Source organism: Paramormyrops kingsleyae, chromosome 7 (genome assembly GCF_048594095.1).
Source record: "Paramormyrops kingsleyae isolate MSU_618 chromosome 7, PKINGS_0.4, whole genome shotgun sequence".
In the NCBI taxonomy this organism is placed as follows: Eukaryota; Metazoa; Chordata; class Actinopteri; order Osteoglossiformes; family Mormyridae; genus Paramormyrops; species Paramormyrops kingsleyae.
The window spans coordinates 1,952,761-1,973,418 of record NC_132803.1 but is presented as its reverse complement, the minus strand read 5'-3'; the positions used below and the strand labels follow the sequence as shown (position 1 = coordinate 1,973,418).

Sequence of the window (20,658 nt, the reverse complement as noted above, 5' to 3'; positions counted from 1 at the left end):
GGCCATCTCTACCATTGCCCCGCTACTAATTTCATTTAGGGACACCCCTGCTCCTACCCCAGTCCCTATTTCAGTTACAGACACCCCTGCCCCGATCCCTATCCCAGTCAGGGACACCCCTGCCCCAGTCCATATTCCAGTTAGGGACACCCCTGGCCCAGTTCCTATTCCAGTTAGGGATACCACTGTCCCTGCCCCAGTCCCTTTTTCAGTCAGGGCCACCCCTGCCCCTATCCCTGTCCCTTTGCTAGTTAGGGACATTCCTACTCCAGTCCCTGTTCCCGGTAGGGCCACACCTGGTTCTGTCCCCGTCCCTATTCCAGTTAGGACAACTCCTGCCCCAGTCTCTATTCCAGTTAACGCCACCCCTGCTACTGTCCATGCCCCAGTCTCTGTTCCCATTAGGTATGCCACTGCCACACTCCCTTTTCCAATTAAAGCTCCCCCTGCTCAAGTTCCTGTACCAGTTAGAGATCCCCCTTCCACAGACCCCGTTCCAGTCGGGGATCCCCCTGCTCTATTCACTGTTCCATTTATAACCCCCCCAGCTCCTGTTCCAGTTAAGGATCCCCCTGCCCCACTCCGTGTTCCAGGTAGGGATACTCCTGTCTCAGTCCCTGTTAAAGCTCTCCCTTCCTCTGCCTCTTTTCCAGCTAAGGCTTCCTCCAACTCAGGCCTTGTTCCAGTTAGGGATCTCCCTGCCTTACTCCCTGTTTCAATTGAAGGGTCAGTCAGGGTCTCGGTTCCAGTAAGCAATCTCCCTTCCATAGTCCCTGTTCCAGTTAAAGCTCCCCCTCCCACAGTCCCTGTTACAGTTAAAGCTCCTCTAGTCACTGTTTCAGTCAAGGATCCTTCTGCCATACTCCCAGTTCCAGTTAAAGTTCCCCCTTCCTCAGTCAATGTTCCAGTTAAAGGTCTCCCACCCCCTGTCTCTAATCTAGCTAAATCTCCCTCCACCCCAACCCTTGATGCAGTTAGGTATCCCCCTGCCCCAGTCCCTCTTCCACTTAGGGTTAACCCTGCCCATGTTCCTCTACCAGTTAAGACTCCCCCTGCTCCCATCTCTGCTTCAATTAAGGCCACCCCTGCCCCAGTCCCCATTCCAGTTAGGGTTACACTTGCCCCCACCCCTGTCCCTAGTAGAGCCATTGATGCCCCTGTATTTGCCTCAAATTCCCTGGAACCAGCTTCATCTTCCACCACATTGTCGGTGTTGGGCAGCCCTCAGTCATGGGAAACCCTGTCTACAGGAGGGGCGACAGAGACCCCATCTCAGAACAGCAATACCGAGGACTTCAGGTGAACAGGAATTACACCAACTCTGGACTTAGTGTTACATACAGTTGGCAGATGTCGTTCTCACTGAGTGGGTAGTGTCATTCTTGGTAGGTACGAGCCAAAACATTATGACCACCCGCATGTCAAGTGAATAACATCGACTAACCCCATGTGAAGAGAAAAACATCAACTTTCAGTCAACAGTGGTGAGATATATAACATTTTCATTTTACATTTACATATTTAGCTGGCACTTTTATCCAAAGCCATGTACTAATCAGGTAAATAGCACATTGCAAACATTCATGTTGTCATAGAGTCAACCAGGAATAACTCCAGCTAGGCTGAGCTTACAATGAATGCCAAGGTAAAGGTGTAAGCAGTTTTTGGAGCAGGAGCTACCCAACAGCTACACATAGTTATTAACAAAGTAAGAATCTAATAAGACCAAGCAAGGGTCAGTAAATGGCACATAAGAGCATTCAAAGATCAATCAGGTTAGTAAAGGGATTCATGGTACACATGGGTCTTAAGGTGTTTATTTTAATGTAGAGGGAGTGTGATGACTAAACGTGGTTCAGCAGCTCATTCCACCACCAGAGAACCACATATGAGAACCATCTGGAGTGACACTTCTCTTGTGGAGCTCCAAGCAGCGTTGGTTTGCAAATTCAATGGTGAGAGATGGAACATTGATTTTGAGGACCCTTTTGATGTGAGGGTGCCTGTTCATTAATGGAACTGTAAGCCAACACCAAGGACTTGAACTTGATGCGATCATTGATAGGGAACCATTGGACACAGATCAGGAGAGGTGTTACATGAGAATGCTTGGTTTCATTGAATATTAGATGTTCTGCTGCATTTTGAATCATCTATAGTGGTCTGACAGCACAGGCTAGTAAACCTGTCTGTAGAGAGTGGCTGAGGGGGGAAGAGGCTTGACCAGATTCACATGTACGTGGTCAAAATGGTACACCAGCTCCGCAAACAGCACTGACACGACCATGGTGTGTTGGTGCACCTTAGCGCACTGACACTGGATGTTGTTGGCAGCCCAACTGCAGACATCCTTCTTAAGCCGACTCCAGAGTCACTTGGCAGCCAGCAATCACTGAGACACATCTCTCCCTGGGTGTGAAAGCCTATGCACCACACTGAAAATGTGTGTTCACCAACTGGTCAGGCTAATCCAGTCAAGTCGTCACACTGGAGATTGGCGCCACAGTCATAGAAGGGAACATCTGCCAGTTCAATATGCCTGAACCTCTGAGTTGACCTGCTAGTCGGCTACCATTTGAACATAATCCATCCCCAAGTACACAGTGCCCACCACCAAGTGGGAGAGCAGTCAGTCACCACTTGCCGAATGTCAGTCGTGAACTCCGATATGAAGGAGAGCTGCTACTGCTGACGGCCAGACCGAGGCTCATAAGCCCTATAGCCGTTATGTATGTCAGAGGCTGGTGGTCCACAAACTCTGTGACCGCAACAGAGGAAACAGATGTGGTGCACAGCTAAGCACATGCTGAGAAGGTTGCAGTCTGACTTGCCGACTAAAAAAAGCAGAAGAAATGACCAACGAAAATCACTGTGCACATCCATCCCTCCATCATCTGCCGCTTGTCCGGGGTTCGGGTCGCGGGGGCAGCAGCTTCAGGAGAGGCACCCAGACCTCCCTCTACCCAGCTCCTCGGGGGGGACACCGAGGTGTTCCCAGGCCAGCCGAGAGATATAATCCCTCCAGCGAGTCCTGGGCCTGCCTCGGGGCCTCCTCCCTGTAGGACATGCACGGAAAACCTCTCCGGGTAGCCGCCCAGGAGGCATCCGCACCAGATGTCCAAACCACCTCAACTGGCTCCTTTCGACGTGAAGAAGCAGCGGTTCTACTCTGAGGCCCTCCCGGATATCCGAACTTCTCACCCTATCCCTAAGGGAGAGCTCAGACACCCTGCGGAGAAACCTCATTTCGGCCGCTTATATTCGCGATCTCGTTCTTTCGGTCACCACCCACAGCTCATGACCATAGGTGAGGGTAGGGACAAAGATGGACCAATAGATCGAGAGCTTTGCTTTTCGGCTCAGTTCTTTCTTAGCCACGACGGACCGGTTAAGCGCCTGCAGAACTGCAGACGCCGCTCCGATCTGTCTATCCAGCTCCCGATCTCGCCTACCCTCACTCGTGAACAAGACCCCGAGATACTTGAGGCAGTACGTCTTCCCCGACCCGAAGAGGGCAAACCACCCGTTTCCGGCTGAGAACCATGGTCTCGGACTTGGAGGTTCTAATCCTCATCCCTGCCGCTTCGCACTCGGCTGCGAACCGCCCCAGTGCATGCTGGAGATCCCCAGCAGATGAAGCCAACAGGACGACATCGTCTGCAAAAAGCAGCGAGGCAATCCTGAGGCCACCAAACTGGACACCCTCAACACCCTGGCTGAGCCTAGAAATCCTGTCCATAAATATTATAAACAGGACCGATGACAAAGGGCAGCCCTGGCGGAGCCCAACCCGCACCGGGAACACGTCCGACTTATTACCGGCAATGCGGACCAAGCTTCTGCTCCGTTCGTACAGGGACCGAATCGCCCACAATAGCGGACCCCGGACCCCATACTCCCGAAGCACCCCCCACAGAGCACCTCGGGGAACCCGGTCGTAAGCCTTTTCCAAATCCACAAAACACATGTAGACTGGATAGGCAAACTCCCAGGCCCCCTCCAGTACCCTTGCAAGGGTATAAAGCTGGTCCAGTGTTCCACGGCCAGGACGAAAACCGCAATGTTCCTCCTGAATCCGAGATTCGACTATTGATCTCACCCTCCTCTCCAGTACCCCGGAATACACTTTCCCAGGGAGGCTGAGAAGTGTGATCCCCCTGTAGTTGGAACACACCCTCCGGTCCCCCTTCTTAAATAAGGGGACCACCACCCCGGTCTGCCAATCCAGCGGCACTGTCCCTGACCTCCACGCACTGTTGAGAAGGCGTGTCAGCCACGACAGCCCCACAACATCCAGAGCCTTCAGGTACTCCGGGCGGATTTCGTCCACCCCCGGGGCCCGGCCACCACGGAGCTCTTTAACCACCCTGGCCACAACTGCAATATCAACCCACGCCTTCACGTGAAAAATGGTAAACCTAAAAATGTGAACTGGAATTTATTGATTTTCCATTTATTTGTGTAAGCCTTGGAGAATTAAATTTGCTATTTCAAATACATCTTGTCACATCTTAAACTTGAACTGAAAATTTCTGTACTCGTCTCTAGTTGGTGCAGCTGTGAGTGAATGGTGTGTGAATAGCCCTGCGATGGGTTGGTACCCCATCCTAAGTTGTTCCTGCCTTGTACCTATAGTCTCCAGGAGAGACTCCAGACCCCCGTCACCATGAATAGGATAAGCGGTTACAGAAAATGGATGGATGGGAGTCACTTTTTGTACTAAATTTGAATTAGGCATCAAAAATTCACATGCATTTAGTCACAGGAATGGGATACAGCATAATGGTGTTCTTGCTAGTGACTATGTAAACGGAAGGATTGGATGTGAATGAGTTTTCATGGACCACTAAGATTATTTTAAATGATTTGTTCGCTGTCTGTGCTATGTGTAATGTCTTTGTACTTTGTCTGTTAAGCATTAAATGTACATTTCCCTACACTTTCGTGGTGAACAGGGATATGTAAAAATCATTAGAAAATGTATGTCTAGTTTATCTTGTTGATAAATGTGATAAATGTGCTTAGGCCTCCAAATATAACATTCTGTTTGCCTCTATCTTGAACTGTTCACAATTCTTCTTCTTGGTCTTTTATACAGCCACTATCATTGGACTTAGCAACCAGAAAGGCTTAATTTGCATATTATACGAGCATGCAGTTCATTTGCATTGACCGTTATTTATGGGCGTCAACTGGGTAGGATCTCAGGCTCATGCACATAGACACATTTACAAGATAGTTACAATTTATCGAGGGGAAATGTTCTCAAGCCAGGTTTGACAAATCTTTTTTGTGCATTCATATTTTTTTCTTTTTGTGAATGCACATTTATCACAATGAAATTGATACAAAGTTTGATACGTTTCAAGTTTTATTCAAGTTCTATTTCTTATATATCCAATCATACACTAGTGTCATTGTGCAGTGAATTGCTTTTTTGATAAATGGGGCCCTAGATATTTACGAGTTATTAACCAGTTATTCAAATGCGGATTTTTCTATTCAAATCTTTTTTTATATTCAAGTTCTTCGAATATCTTGAACATTTGTTGCAGCACTAGTACATACCAACAGCAGTTTGAAGAGTGATGAACCACAATCCACCGACAGGGTGTTTGGCAGCCAAGACTTACTAATGCAGGATGTGAGCAAAGGCTATCCCGTCTGAACCAACAAAATGGCTGCTATGGCAGATCACCATGGGAACACAAAGACATCAAGTCATGCTACGTATGGAGCCGAATAGCCACAGGCCAGTCAGAGTGCTCATGCAAACCCCCTTTTAGCACCTATAATGGGCACCTTCGGATAAATGGGATGAATGGTTCGATGAATCTTGTTTTTTGCGGCTTCATGTGGACGGCTGGGTAGGTATGCAACACTTACCTGGGGAAGAAACGGCACCAGGATGCACTGTGGGAAGTTGACAAGCCGATGGAGGGAGTGTGATGCTTTGAGCAATGTTTTGCTGGGAAACCCTTGTCTAGGCATTCATGTAGACGTTAATTTGACATGTCCCACCTATTGAGACATCAGTGTAGACCAGGTGCATCCCTTCCTGGGATCATATTCCCTGATGGACACGGCTTCTTTCAGCAGAATGATGCACCCTGCCACACTGGGCACCCTGCCCTAACCCTAACCCTAACCCTGCCACACTGCATGAGTTGTTTGGGAATGGTTTGAGGAACATGATGAAGTTCAACGTTTTGCCCTGGCTTCCGAATTCCCCAGGTCTCAATCCAATCCAGCATGTTTGGAATGTGTTGGAATCACAAGTCCAAGCTGTGGCTGGTCCACCTCACAACTTATAGGAGTTAAGGGTTCTACTGCCAACTACTGGATCCCATTTACCACAGGACACCTTCAGAGGTCTTGTACAGTCCATGCCTCAGCGAGTCCAAGCTGTTTTAGCAGAATGCTAAGGAGCAAAAGCATATGAGGCAGGTGGTCATAATGTTGGCTCATTGGTGTATAACGTCATAAGTTCCCACCTTGGCTGTTCACCCATGTGTTCGTCAGGTTGGCACATAACCAGTCATTTTCTCATATGAACTGCCTTACTGAATGCTGCCTGTTGGTATGTTTCTCTGGGTCATGGGATTCCTTCTAAATCATGACCTTTGTCTAGGGTCTGCATAGTCTCATGGAATGTGGGGTCAGCCGTTCCTCCAGATGACGTTACCTCCTTGTTGGGATTGAATACAACTGATGTAAAGGCTGACATGTATATCATTGGGTGAGTCTTTCTAAAGTTCATGTAATAAATAAATAAATATTGTGACTGTGGTGATGAGGCATGTATGTGGGATGTGTTAATTAACAAATTGGCAATAATACAGTATAAAGTGTTAGAAACGTGTGGGACGTACAATGACAAAACAGAACTGTGGAAAGAAATCATCTCTAAAGCGTGTGATCCATTTTCCAGTGGGAATGAGTGTGAAGGGTGCGTGAGCTGGGTGGATGGCATCCCTGATGACAGTCAGCCCTCCCAGATTAGTACGAGTTGAGAAAGATCCATGCGAATGATCTTCAAAGCTGTCCACACAGTTCTTTGCAGTAGTTTGGGGGCTGAAGCAGTTAGTTTACCTCAGCACTTCATAATGCATCCAGTCAAGATACTCTCAGTGCTGCAATGTAGCGGTCAGTGACTGTAGATGTTCTGCATCGTAGCACTCTGAGCCTGCAGGAACCAGTGACTGTAGATGTTCTGCAACGTAGCACTCTGAGCCTGCAGGAACTAGTGACTGTAGATGTTCTGCATTGTAGCACTCTGAGCCTGCAGGAACCAGTGACTGTAGATGTTCTGCATTGTAGCACTCTGAGCCTGCAGGAACCAGTGACTGTAGATGTTCTGCATTGTAGCACTCTGAGCCTGCAGGAACCAGTGACTGTAGATGTTCTGCAACGTAGCACTCTGAGCCTGCAGGAACCAGTGACTGTAGATGTTCTGCAACGTAGCACTCTGAGCCTGCAGGAACCAGTGACTGTAGATGTTCTGCAACGTAGCACTCTGAGCCTGCAGGAACCAGTGACTGTAGATGTTCTGCAACGTAGCACCCTGAGCCTGCAGGAACCAGTGACTGTAGATGTTCTGCAACGTAGCACTCTGAGCCTGCAGGAACCAGTGACTGTAGATGTTCTGCAACGTAGCACCCTGAGCCTGCAGGAACCAGTGACTGTAGATGTTCTGCAACGTAGCACTCTGAGCCTGCAGGAACCAGTGACTGTAGATGTTCTGCAACGTAGCACTCTGAGCCTGCAGGAACCAGTGACTGTAGATGTCCTGCATTGTAGCACTCTGAGCCTGCAGGAACCAGTGACTGTAGATGTTCTGCATTGTAGCACTCTGACCCTGCAGGAACCAGTGACTGTAGATGTTCTGCATTGTTTTCTCTATCCTTCTCTTTGTGCCAGCCTGCAGGAAATGAACTCCATGATCAGCAAGCGGCTTAAAGATGCTCTTTTCACTGATCCATGGACAGAGCTGTTCATGGAGACCCTCAGTGGCAGTGGACACGTGCTGGTCAGTAAGAGGTTGATCCTTCAGAGAACAGTGATGAAACTGAAAGTGCTAAAAACTAACTAAATAAATTTGGATGCATAGTACTAGTGTGCAAACGTAATATAAAAAGGTGTATTTCAAGACCAGCTGTGTCTGTGCTCCCTGCCTCTATCTGTGTCTGTGTTCCCTGTCTGCGCTCCCTGTCTGTGTCTGTGCTGCCTGTCGCTATCTGTGTTCACTGTCTGCGCTCCCTGTCTGTGTCTGTGCTGCCTGCCTCTATCTATGTCTGTGTTCCCTGTCTGCGCTCCCTGTCTGTGTCTGTGCTGCCTGTCTCTATCTGTGTCTGTGTTCCCTGTCTGCGCTCCCTGTCTGTGTCTGTGCTGCCTGTCTCTATCTTTGTCTGTGCTCCCTGCCTCTATCTGTGTCTGTGTTCCCTGTCTGCCCTCCCTGTCTGTGTCTGTGCTGCCTGTTTTTATCTGTCTACAATCCTCTCATTTCTCGCCATGTTCTCCATTCTATTCTGACTTCCTTGCTGTGTCTCTTCCTTCCTGGGTGTCCCTTCCTGGCTTCTCCTCCCCTATTCCTCCTTTTATCCCCCCAGGTGACGTCCGAGCGGATGCAGGGGGTCCTGCTTCTGGTGTTTGCTCAGTGCTGCCACCTGCCTTTCCTCAGGGGTGTACAGACTCAGACCACACGCACTGGCCTGGGGGGATATTGGGTAAGGAATGCATGCCCATACAAAGACACAGAGGCACATCCAGTTAATGTATGTAGATACCAAATAAGAGATCACCAATATACTAGGATCAATGCTGCAATATCACCAAGTGGTGAAACAGATCATTTTAGACGTTTTTTATGGAAATTGAACACATTGGGTACCCATCAACACAGTGACACTTGCACTGGGGTCTAGATCTCCTTGCAGTGGTTCCCTCACTGCGATGGGGGCAGTGCCTGCTCCCTGCACTCTGTGACCTCTTTGTTGGCAACATCTGGCTTCTGCGCAGTCTCCTTGGCTGTGAGGTCAATGCACATAGAGAAGGTTCAGGTGACTCAGTCCCTCCAGCACAGAGAACCCACAGCTCCACAGTTGCTGCCGTCTCTGTGACTCACACTGTCATCTTTAATCTGCCAATGGCTGACCCTAACCCTCCATCAGTCTCTATAACCCTAACCCTCAGTCAGACTCTATAACCCTAACCCTCAGTCAATCTGTATAGCCCTAACCCTAACCTAACCCTAACTCTAACCCTTTGTCAGACTCTGTGACTCTAACTATAACCCTTGGCAGAACATTCATACCCAACTGCTCTTATAGATTAAGATTAAAATAAATCACTGTGCAGCTCCACTGCAGCACTTCACCAAATGCGGCATGCAACAATGTGGCATGCAAAGCACCCTCTGCTGGTGATGCTGCTGCCTGTCTCTCACCCTCCCAGGGGAACAAAGGAGGTGTGAGCGCACGGATGGCACTGTTTGGGCACTCCATCTGCTTCCTGAATTGTCACCTGCCAGCACACATGCGCAACCTGGAGCAGCGTGTTGATGACTTCGAGAGCATCCTGCAGCAACAGCAGTTCCAGGGCGGGGGGGGGATGGGAGTCCTGGACCACGAGTGAGACTCCAAGACCCCCACACCAGTCTGTGTGTGTGTGTGTGTGTGTGTGTGTGTGTGTGTGTGTGTGTGTGTGTGTGTGTGTGTGTGTGTGTGAATGTGTACAAACAATTCATGTCTGTTTTCTGATGGCATGCCATTTTAGGCTATATTTGAAACATTCCCTCTCAGATACACAGAAAACTCTAACATTCACTATTTTACCTCCCACGTAGACAAAAACCTCTCACATACAAGTAAATGCACACTCCCTCTCATTAACTGTCATACAAATAAAAATTGCAATCATGTCAGGTGAAAGAATGCATGTCAGAGTATTTATTTGTATGTGAGAGGTAAAATAGTGAATGTGAGTGTTTTTTGTGTATGTAGGAAAAGTTTGAAATATGGCCTAAATGGCACCTCATGTGTTTCTGCGTATGTGTCTGGGTATATGTATGCATGTGTGTGCACATGCAGTGTAAGTGTGTTTCTGCGTATGTGTCTGGGTATATGTATGCATGTGTGTGCACATGCAGTGTAAGTGTGTTTCTGCGTATGTGTCTGGGTATATGTATGCATGTGTGTGCACATGCAGTGTAAGTGTGTTTCTGCGTATGTGTCTGGGTATATGTATGCATGTGTGTGCACATGCAGTGTAAGTGTGTTTCTGTGTAAGTTTATGTATGCATGTGCATACATAAACTTGTATACAGTATACATTTCCATGGACATGCAGTATATTTGTGTGTACATACAGTATATGTGCGTATGGGCATGTGTGGATGTTTGCGTGTGTGTACTTACAGTATATGTACATATAATATTTGTGTGTATACATACAATATATGTGTGTATATGCATGTGTGTACATACAGCATACGTATGTGTGTTTTTGCCCTCATGTACATTATGTTAGTTTGTACATACAGCTTATGTGTGTATGTGTGTTTTTGTACATGCGATATATGAGTGCTTGTACATATATGTTGGTGTGTACATAGAGCATATGTGTGTACATACAGTTTATGTTTATGTGTGTACATGCAGTATATATATGTATGTGTGTGTGTACATAGAGCATATGTGTATGCAAACAGCATATGTGTGTATATATGTGTGTACATACAGTATATATGTGTATGTGTGTGTGTACGTACAGTATATGTGTATGTGTGTGTATGTACAGTATATGTGTATGTGTGTGTATGTACGTACAGTATATGTGTGTGTGTGTATGTACAGTATATGTGTGTGTGTGTGTATGTACAGTATATGTGTGTGTGTACATACAGTATATATGTGTATGTGTGTGTGTACGTACAGTATATGTGTGTGTATGTACGTACAGTATATGTGTGTGTGTGTATGTACAGTATATGTGTGTGTGTACATACAGTATATATGTGTATGTGTACGTACAGTATATGTGTGTGTGTGTACGTACAGTATATGTGTGTGTGTGTACATACAGTATATATGTGTGTATGTACAGTATATGTGTATGTGTGTGTATGTACGTACAGTATATGTGTGTGTGTATGTATGTACAGTATATGTGTATGTGTGTGTATGTACGTACAGTATATGTGTGTGTGTACGTACAGTATATGTGTATGTGTGTGTATGTACAGTATATGTGTATGTGTGTGTATGTACGTACAGTATATGTGTGTGTGTGTATGTACAGTATATGTGTGTGTGTACATACAGTATATATGTGTATGTGTGTGTGTACGTACAGTATATGTGTGTGTGTGTACGTACAGTATATGTGTGTGTGTGTACATACAGTATATATGTGTATGTGTGTGTATGTACAGTATATGTGTGTGTGTGTGTGTGTGTACGTACAGTATATGTGTGTGTGTCTGTACGTACAGTATATGTGTGTGTGTCTGTACGTACAGTATATGTGTGTGTGTGTGTGTATGTACAGTATATGTGTGTATGTACAGTATGTGTGTGTGTACAGTATATGTGTGTGTGTGTGTACGTACAGTATATGTGTGTGTGTGTGTGTGTACGTACAGTATATGTGTGTGTGTGTACGTACAGTATATGTGTGTGTGTACGTACAGTATATGTGTGTGTGTCTGTACGTACAGTATATGTGTGTGTGTGTGTGTGTATGTACAGTATATGTGTGTATGTACAGTATGTGTGTGTGTACAGTATATGTGTGTGTGTGTACGTACAGTATATGTGTGTGTGTGTGTGTGTACGTACAGTATATGTGTGTGTGTGTGTACGTACAGTATATGTGTGTGTGTGTGTGTACGTACAGTATATGTGTGTGTGTGTGTGTGTGTACGTACAGTATATGTGTATGTGTGTGTGTACGTACAGTATATGTGTGTGTATGTACAGTATATGTGTGTGTGTGTGTGTGTGTACGTACAGTATATGTGTATGTGTGTGTACGTACAGTATATGTGTGTGTACGTACAGTATATGTGTGTGTGTGTGTACGTACAGTATATGTGTGTGTGTACGTACAGTATATGTGTATGTGTGTGTGTGTGTGTGTACGTACAGTATATGTGTGTGTGTATGCACAGTATATGTGTGTGTGTGTACGTACAGTATATGTGTGTGTGTGTGTGTGTATGCACAGTATATGTGTGTGTGTGTGTACGTACAGTATATGTGTGTGTGTGTACGTACAGTATATGTGTATGTGTGTGTACGTACAGTATATGTGTGTGTGTGTGTGTACGTACAGTATATGTGTGTGTGTGTACGTACAGTATATGTGTATGTGTGTGTGTGTACATACAGTATATGTGTATGTGTGTGTGTACGTACAGTATATGTGTGTGTGTACGTACAGTATATGTGTATGTGTGTGTACGTACAGTATATGTGTGTGTGTGTACGTACAGTATATGTGTGTGTGTGTACGTACAGTATATGTGTGTGTGTGTGTGTACGTACAGTATATGTGTGTGTGTGTACGTACAGTATGTGTGTGTGTGTGTACGTACAGTATATGTGTGTGTGTACGTACAGTATATGTGTATGTGTGTGTGTGTGTGTACGTACAGTATATGTGTATGTGTGTGTGTACGTACAGTATATGTGTGTGTGTGTACGTACAGTATATGTGTGTGTGTACGTACAGTATATGTGTGTGTGTGTACGTACAGTATATGTGTGTGTGTGTGTACGTACAGTATATGTGTGTGTGTGTACGTACAGTATGTGTGTGTGTGTGTACGTACAGTATATGTGTGTGTGTGTGTACGTACAGTATATGTGTGTGACCTCTGACGCTCCCCTGCAGTCTGGTGTTCTGGTTTGGGGACCTTAACTTTCGCATTGAGGATTACGACACACATGTTGTGAAAAGTGCAATAGAGAGCAGCAAGCTTCAAATGCTCTGGGAGAAGGACCAGGTGAGGCTCATGGCCGACTGTTCCCAGAGCATACCACTGGGGGGCGCCGAGCTGTTTTTAACTGCAGCTTTCACGCTTCCATAACATGACACATTCCAGTTCAGATCCTAACTAAAAGGTACAACAGAATGTCCTGCTCTGCAATGATAAACTTTCCTATAGTCCCCTGTAATCTTGCCCATCTGTATACTCTGCTGCCACGGATCACAAACACCTGCTTGGAGCGTAGCGTCTTGTCTGCTTGCCGTTGCCCTGACGACTCTGGCTGAGGCTCCCGTGCCGTTTGTGTTGTAGCTGAACAAGGCAAAAGCATGTGAGGCAGTCCTGCAGGGCTTCCAGGAGGGACCCCTGAACTTTCCTCCCACTTACAAGTTTGATGTGGGTACACACACCTACGACACCAGGTAGGGTATAGCTGGCCTGCCATAGCCTTGTCTCACCAGTGGGTGGAGCTGTTGCATCACCCGTTTGCCTGTTTGTCTGTCTCAACCCAGCACGAAGAAGCGCAAGCCAGCCTGGACAGACCGCGTGCTGTGGCGTCTGCGGGCCGCCGGCTCACCTGGCCCAGCCCAGCCACCCACGGTGCGGCGTGGTCTAACGTCATGGCTGAGCCCCGGGCTGAGGGTCACGCAGCGTTCCTACCGCAGCCACATGGGCTACACCTGTAGCGACCACAAACCCATCAGCGCCGTCTTCTCCCTACAGGTAAGGTCGCTGCACACCTTGTTTCATGTGTTTGTTTACAGCAATGATTATTCATGGTTATGTTCATGTGTTTACACGTCATATTTATGGTCATGTTATTGTGTACAGTCTTTTTAGTTTATAGTCATGTATTTTTGTCCAGTTGTGTTTGTTTACAGCCATGTGTTTGTGTACAGTCATGTGTTTGTGTACAGTAATGTTTGTTTGCAGCCATTTGTTTATGTACAGTTGTGTTCATGCAGTTGTTTACAGCTGTGTTTGTTAACAGTCATATTAGCTTACAGTTGTGTTTGTTAACAGTCGTGTTTGTTTACAGTCATGTGTTCATGAAGTTGTGTTTACAATTGTGGTAGTTTACAGTCATTTGTGTGTTTACAGTCATGTTTGATTACAGACATGTGTTCATGTACAGTCATGTTCATTTACATTCATGTTTGCTTACGCCTGTAACAGACAAACATAACTGCTTTGTCATACTTTTCTCAACCTGCTTCTGAGCTGACATGCCACATGGTGTGATGTTTGAAAACAGTTTCCCTTTAAGATGGATGTCCCCCTGGTAACTCTCTCAGTCGATAAAGAGTGGACCAAGGTGTCGGATGCCTCTGTTAGCTTCCAAGTGGCCTCGTCTTTGTCGCGCAGCACATGGGACTGGATTGCACTCTACAAGGTAATCTTCTCTCATGCCTTACTTATGCTCTGAGACCCAAAGTTAGTTAAGCTACAGTGAGTGGACAAAATAATGGAAACATCACATGGAAAAGTTACAGCAGTGAGTTGTATTTTTTTGAATGCCACTTAGTAATACATGTGATCTCTGAATTTTCAAAGCAATATGAAGCAACTAACAGAGTTCCAAAGTGGCCAGTAGTCATTGTCCAAATTGCACCTGTTTTTGACACCAGAAACTGCTAAATTATTTTGTTTGATAAGGGGAACAGTCCCAACAATTGTGACAGACACATGGCCAAATGCTGGCAAAAGGGAACAGGGGTCACTAGTCGAAACTCACCGAAAGGGACAGACGGACACTTTACCGCGTAGGTGCTAAACACCAAAAATGATCACAGAACTGTTTGAGCAGCTCTTTGACCCAGACTTAGCAAAAAGCTCTACAAAGCTGGCGATTACAGCGAGGTCTCCATGCAGAAAACTGCTCGCATCCAAGGCTGATGCACAGACACACAACTTGGTGTACGGTGCCCTTAGCAGTGGCCTGATGAGTTCTCTTTCGCCATCTCTCCAACACTGACATTTATGGCATACGATTGGAGACAGTCAACGGATGTATGTGCTAAGGCCATCTTACAGGAGCCAGTGTGACCACTGTTCCCACATTCCCAAAAGATAATGTCCCCATATGCATAGCTTAACATCAAGATTAAAGTCAAACACCCTCCTTGGCCTCACTGATCATGAGATTTTTATGTCATTGAACCGTTAAGGGTGGTTCTAGAGTACACAGTAAAGAATGGTACGATATCCCGCTACGCCGAGCTTAGGACAAGTATGACAGCATTCCAAGCAGGACTGAAGCTGCTCTGCAGATTAAGGGTGGCCCTACTCTACAATAGGTCCCTGACATTAAAATATCGGTTCGTGTTTCCATTATTATTTAAGTAGAATTTCAAAGAACTGCACTGATTCTTCTGAGACCAGGTAGAGTCTGTGACTCACTGAAGGTGTGTTTTGTCATTGGAGGTGTTCGTGTCTTTTTTCGTGAAGCTGCTTGAGTTTGACTTGGAGAACCATGCTTCCCTAGGTAGGATTCAGGCATCCCAAAGACTACGCCTCTTACATCTGGACCAGGCAGGAGGACTCTGACCATCAGTCCCATGAGCACAAGGTGAGCAGTTACATGGTCAGTGCTGGGTTTTCACTCACATGCATGTCGTGTCAGTCATTCTGTCCTTTGGCCCTGTTGAGCTCTTTCTCAAACCCTCTTTCACTCATTTCTTCCCTCATCCTTATCTTTCCTTCTCTCAAGGTGACATTTTCTGAGGAGGATTTGCCTAAGGGCTCCGGGGAGTACATGCTGGGTTACTACAGCCACAACCTGAACAGCATTGTGGGACTGACGCAGCCCTTTCAGGTCCTCCTCCCTCCCACGAGCCGCCGCTAGCGTCCGTCTCCATGAGCAGCACGGCAACGCCAAAGCCTTTGCTGTCCCTCTTCCTTCCCACAGATGCAGCTTCCGTCTCAGAGCCCGGCACTCAGCCGGAAGGGCAGTTCGGCCAGCAGCACGGAGGATGACAGCACGCTAGAGCTGCTGCCCCCGCAGTCGCGCAGCCCAAGCCCCGCAGCCGCCAAGACGCGCCAGTCCAGCCGCAGCCGCAGTCCCGCCCTGCCCACGCTGCAGGGCCTCGGCCTGCGGCCCCGCCCTCACTCCCGTGACACCGGGCCTCGCAGCCCCTCCCCACGGGCCACCACCGCCTGGAAGGAGCGGCTCCTTTCCCCCGATAGCCCCACAGCGCCCCCTCCTGGCTGCTCCCGCTCCGGCCCACCGGGTACCCCAGTTATTGAGGTCAGCACCCCAGAAGCGCTGATCGCTGCCATTATTCCACCATCGGGCCTCTTGGGAGGGGCAAAAGTGGCAGGAGAGGGCGGGAATGTGAGCCAGTGAGGGCTGGAGCCAGTGAGATGCAAGAGCCCCCCTTCACTGGAGCCAGGCCCGTACACTTCAGCCGTGCAGCAGTGACCAGGGGGGGTGGGGTTTTCAGAACATTCTCAGCAACCTTTGTGTGTGTGTGTGTGTGTGTGTGTGTGTGTGTGTGTGTGTGTGTATCCAGTCTGCTGACATACACTGTGCAATCTCCAAAGTAGAATAATTACGTTTAGTTGCAGACATTTTGAAATTACACACTGCTGTTAGACACATCAACAAAAGCCTAAGGATGTAAGGATCAATCATAGAGAAGCTGCTTCCAGCAAAACAGAAAATCTGCTCAACATATACAATGTACAAAGCCATAGAGGCAAATATCAAAACGATGGGAGGAGGGTGAAAATGTCCCCCTCATTGGCTGAAGCAGCATCTCTGATTTGCTGCAAACCAATCAGATATATATCAGTTGCCAGGGGAGTTTCTGATTGGCTGCAGCCAGCTGGTATCTGTGTTTATACTGGGTTTCTCTTCATTTTCAAGTGTGTTTTGGTATCGTCGTACAGCACTATGGGTTATATCAAAGGTGTTTCAGTCACCTGTGATGCACTGTTGTTTATTATAACAATTGTCGCCTTCATATCTGTTACCCTTTGTTTAGCTGGTATTCTGACACCCAAAGCAGGCTGGCAGGAAGACGATGAAACATTTCAACTTGCTGTTCTTTTGTCTCATACATACATATATATATATATATTTATTTATTTGTTAACAGAAAAATATAGTACGAGAGAATATGTTTCCAGCATTTATAACACCTGTAAAAATCAATGAGATATAAGAATCTGACATTAAATAAAGATATTTATTGGCCTTTTGCCATCGTGTTTGAAGCTGCTGAAAAATGTTTCCAGTTGTGGGCAGAGAGATACACAGTCTGACCCAGTCAGCACAGGTCTTACCTGGGTAGGGATACACAGGAGGCAGGACTGCTGCTGCCACCAGATGGCGCAGTGATCAAGGAGCTGCAGGTGAAAACATCTGATTTTAACCCTGCTGCTTTACTGAACAGCTCTAGGCAGCATCAGCTCCAGAGGTGAGTAAAGTGAGCATATGCTCAGATCTCAGCAGCTTCAGTAAACTGTTGCCGTGTTTTCCTTCCCAGTATGAGGGTCACAGTCCCCCCATGCCCGCACCCACCCCCGCGGATCTGCACATGGCACCAAAGGCTCACGGGAGGATAAAGCACTGGTTGAGGAAAGCCCAAAAGAAGGTGGTTTTAACGAGCTGATAACGCCACTCACGGAACCTGTTTTTCAAGACCCACCAGTAGAGGGCGGTATGCAACGATAAAAATGAGACTGATCAGTCTGATTTCTGATTGTGGTTTAACCAAATGTTCTGTGAGACTGAAACCAGCTGTGACGACATGGATTCGGCTACTGCACAAATTCAGCTGAATGAACTAATTAAAGCTGAGAGCTGATCCATTCATAACTTGAAAGACTCAGCTATACAATAATCAACAACGATAATAATATTATTATATAACAACATATAATAATAATAATTGTGTTTTATAGGCTACACCTAAGGAGAAAGACACATTATCACAGTCAAGTCGCATCCAGGCTCAAATTCCATCCAGCAGATCACAATGTGAATGAATAACCTGCTTGACAGCGACATTTGTAAAAAAGGTGACACTTCGAACTTCGAAAAGTCTGAAAACATCTTTCGTCACAGTAAATATGAGTGTCGTGAAAATCAGAGTGCAACACAATTTTCGGTGCCAGAAGTCTCGGTTTAGGTTTATTATCAATAATATTACTACATATCCCACCTTATGCTTCTGGGAGGAAATAATTGGGCAGTATTTCGGTAATACACCCCCCCCCCCCCCCCCCCCCCCGCCTTTCCCAGAGGTGTGACACTTCGTTACTGTACTTAAGTAGGTTTTTCCGGATTTCTGCTTTGAGCTTTTACGTTGTTGCTACTTTACTTCTGAGTCAAATATAGTGAATTCAGGGAAAGTGGGCCATTTTGACTTCTAGTGCCCATCTAAACATTAATCTAATTTACTTAACCAACATATGATGCCTTTCTGCAATCCTTAAGATGTCTACTTATCACATGAAAAGAAAAAAATGAAATTTCTTGCTTATGGGGGCTGTGATACAGGTCTATATACTCCCTGCACCCGTAAGGTAAAGTGGGACGCATTTCAGGTAATGTGGGACAGGCAGTTTGGTAATGTGGGACAGGCATTTATTTAATACATCCAGACATCCATCCATTGTCTGAAACTGCTTAATCCCAACTGGGGTCGCAGGGGGGACTGGAGCCTATCCCGGGTACAAGGGGCGCAGGCAGGAACCAACCCTGGGCAGACGCCAACAAACCAGAAGGGTGCACACACTCACACTATTTAATACATCAATACTGAATATAGGTGCAATACATCAATACTGAATATTTTGCAAAGGGTTTTGCAAGTTTAATAGACAAAACAGCTTAAGGAACAGTTGAACATTAATTGTTGATTAATTTATCAAAAATAGAATAATTGAAAAAAGTCTAAATCCATTACATTTAATTTCATTTTGGATTTTGTTTTGTAGAAAATACCTAAACCATGTAAAGCTTAAACTACATGTAAAGCTTATACTACATGTAAAGCTTATAATAACAGTAAAAACTGCAGTTGCTTGTAACCATTTAGTCCTCCTGCCTCTTCACCTTTCTAACCTTCTTTTCTGCCTCTCTCTGCCTTGGTGCCATCATACACTAAAACAATTTAATAAATTCAAGTTGGCAATTTTTTCCCATTTCATAAATGAATAAATATAATTATTTATATATTATGTATAGTTACTTAATATATTTAGGAGTTGGGACTCCATCCTATCAAATATGTACTTTCTCTCTTCTTGGGAAAGCCTATAAAACTGTCCCACATGACCTGAAACATACTGTCCCTCTTTCCCTAATTATATTGGTAAAGTGGGACAGCTGAAAAATAACTCTGTTAAAAAAAATTAATAGAACTTTGTCAATTTAAAGTATTTAATTTACTGCAGTAATATAATCATAGACATAATTACATAAAAATTAGGTGCAATGCATTTTTATAACAGATTTACAACCTTAATATTGATACAATCAAAAGCACATGAGCATCTGAGTGACGTTCCCGCAAAATGCTTACCTCATCCTCAACTGTGACCTCAGACCAATAAAATCGTGTTTTTCGGATCATGTGCTGTCTATACCAGCTCCCAATAACAACTATTCTAATTGGATCTACTTTAGCCGGGAAATAAACTTGTCATAGCTTAACTGTCCCATTACTTGATGCCACACAATATCTGAATTCATCTAACGACTTTTAATTCCGATGCATTCTGCACATCATTCTTACTCACCCAATAAAAAATATAGGCAATAATCATGCAGCTGCACGATCCTGGGTAAAATATGACCAGGATTATTTTAAACTCGGAATCGAAAGCGCAATTTTCTCTCATGATTCTTTATTTGTTTCTTCGTATTATTTTGCATTATATATGCCTACTGTGTTTATGAAGATGGAACAAACAATATGCAGATGCACGAAATACCGGCCGGTAAATGTTTATAATTTATTAAATCCTACCTGTAGATTGATCTCTTGTTTTCCACAGAATAAAAAACGATGTAAGGTCATTTAACTAATGGTAACTAACACGTAAGCTCGGCAAGTTTTACCTCTTTTTCTGAATAAAAAAAAATCCGCTTATCCTCTTGCGACTCAGCTTTCCTTATTGCGATGCTATATTCAAATATGTCACGAGTGAATTTATAAGGATAGGCTGCTTTTTTTTAAGATCAACAGATTTTAATGTAAAGCCAGGCAGACCGAAGCATCGCGACAAGACGGACTGACACAAAAGTGGCCCTTTATTATATCAGTCTTTAAAAGGGCCGAACAATAAGCTACTGTAACACAGATTACACAACACTAGAACAGGTCAGGATTACACAGGTAAGCATACACGCAATATCTTAAGCATTTACACTAACGAACACATACCACGATTTACAAGACATACACAGGGGCTATATACATGGCCTGCGAGCCGGGATACGCTAAAGCCACACTTCCCCTCTCCTCAAAGTGCAGCCGTCCTGGTGACCACCACCCCCAGTCCCCACTTCAGCTCTACAGTATGACAAGGTCTAGTGGTAGCTGCCGGTGCACCATCTCCAAAGGAGGGGGGAGCATCCATTCACAAGCGCTGGCAAAGCTAGCAGACGCTGGGCTACTGGTGGGCGCTGGCATCGGTGATTCCCCCTGACCACCAAC

General features: G+C 45.7%; 1 protein-coding gene across 1 annotated transcript; it reads left to right on the top strand.

Annotated features, from left to right (window-relative positions):
• The first annotated feature begins 380 nt into the window (after nucleotides 1-380).
• LOC111838536 (phosphatidylinositol 4,5-bisphosphate 5-phosphatase A-like) lies at nucleotides 381-17,604 on the top strand. Its single transcript, XM_072713861.1, has 14 exons — nucleotides 381-405; nucleotides 566-593; nucleotides 6,632-6,739; nucleotides 7,921-8,029; nucleotides 8,610-8,726; nucleotides 9,454-9,629; nucleotides 12,895-13,006; nucleotides 13,301-13,410; nucleotides 13,501-13,711; nucleotides 14,244-14,381; nucleotides 15,474-15,557; nucleotides 15,699-15,803; nucleotides 15,897-16,235; nucleotides 17,479-17,604. The coding sequence occupies exons 1-14, from the start codon at nucleotides 381-383 to the stop codon at nucleotides 17,602-17,604; spliced, it is 1,788 nt and encodes a 595-aa protein (XP_072569962.1).
• Nucleotides 17,605-20,658: the final 3,054 nt, after the last annotated feature.

Bases quoted from the DNA above. Each gene is read 5' to 3' on its own strand.
- LOC111838536 (XM_072713861.1), top strand. From the start codon at position 381: ATGCCCCAGTCTCTGTTCCCATTAG. The intron at 13,411-13,500 runs GTAGGGTATAGC...GTCTCAACCCAG, and splicing joins ACACACACCTACGACACCAG to CACGAAGAAGCGCAAGCCAG. The intron at 13,712-14,243 runs GTAAGGTCGCTG...GTTTGAAAACAG, and splicing joins GCGCCGTCTTCTCCCTACAG to TTTCCCTTTAAGATGGATGT.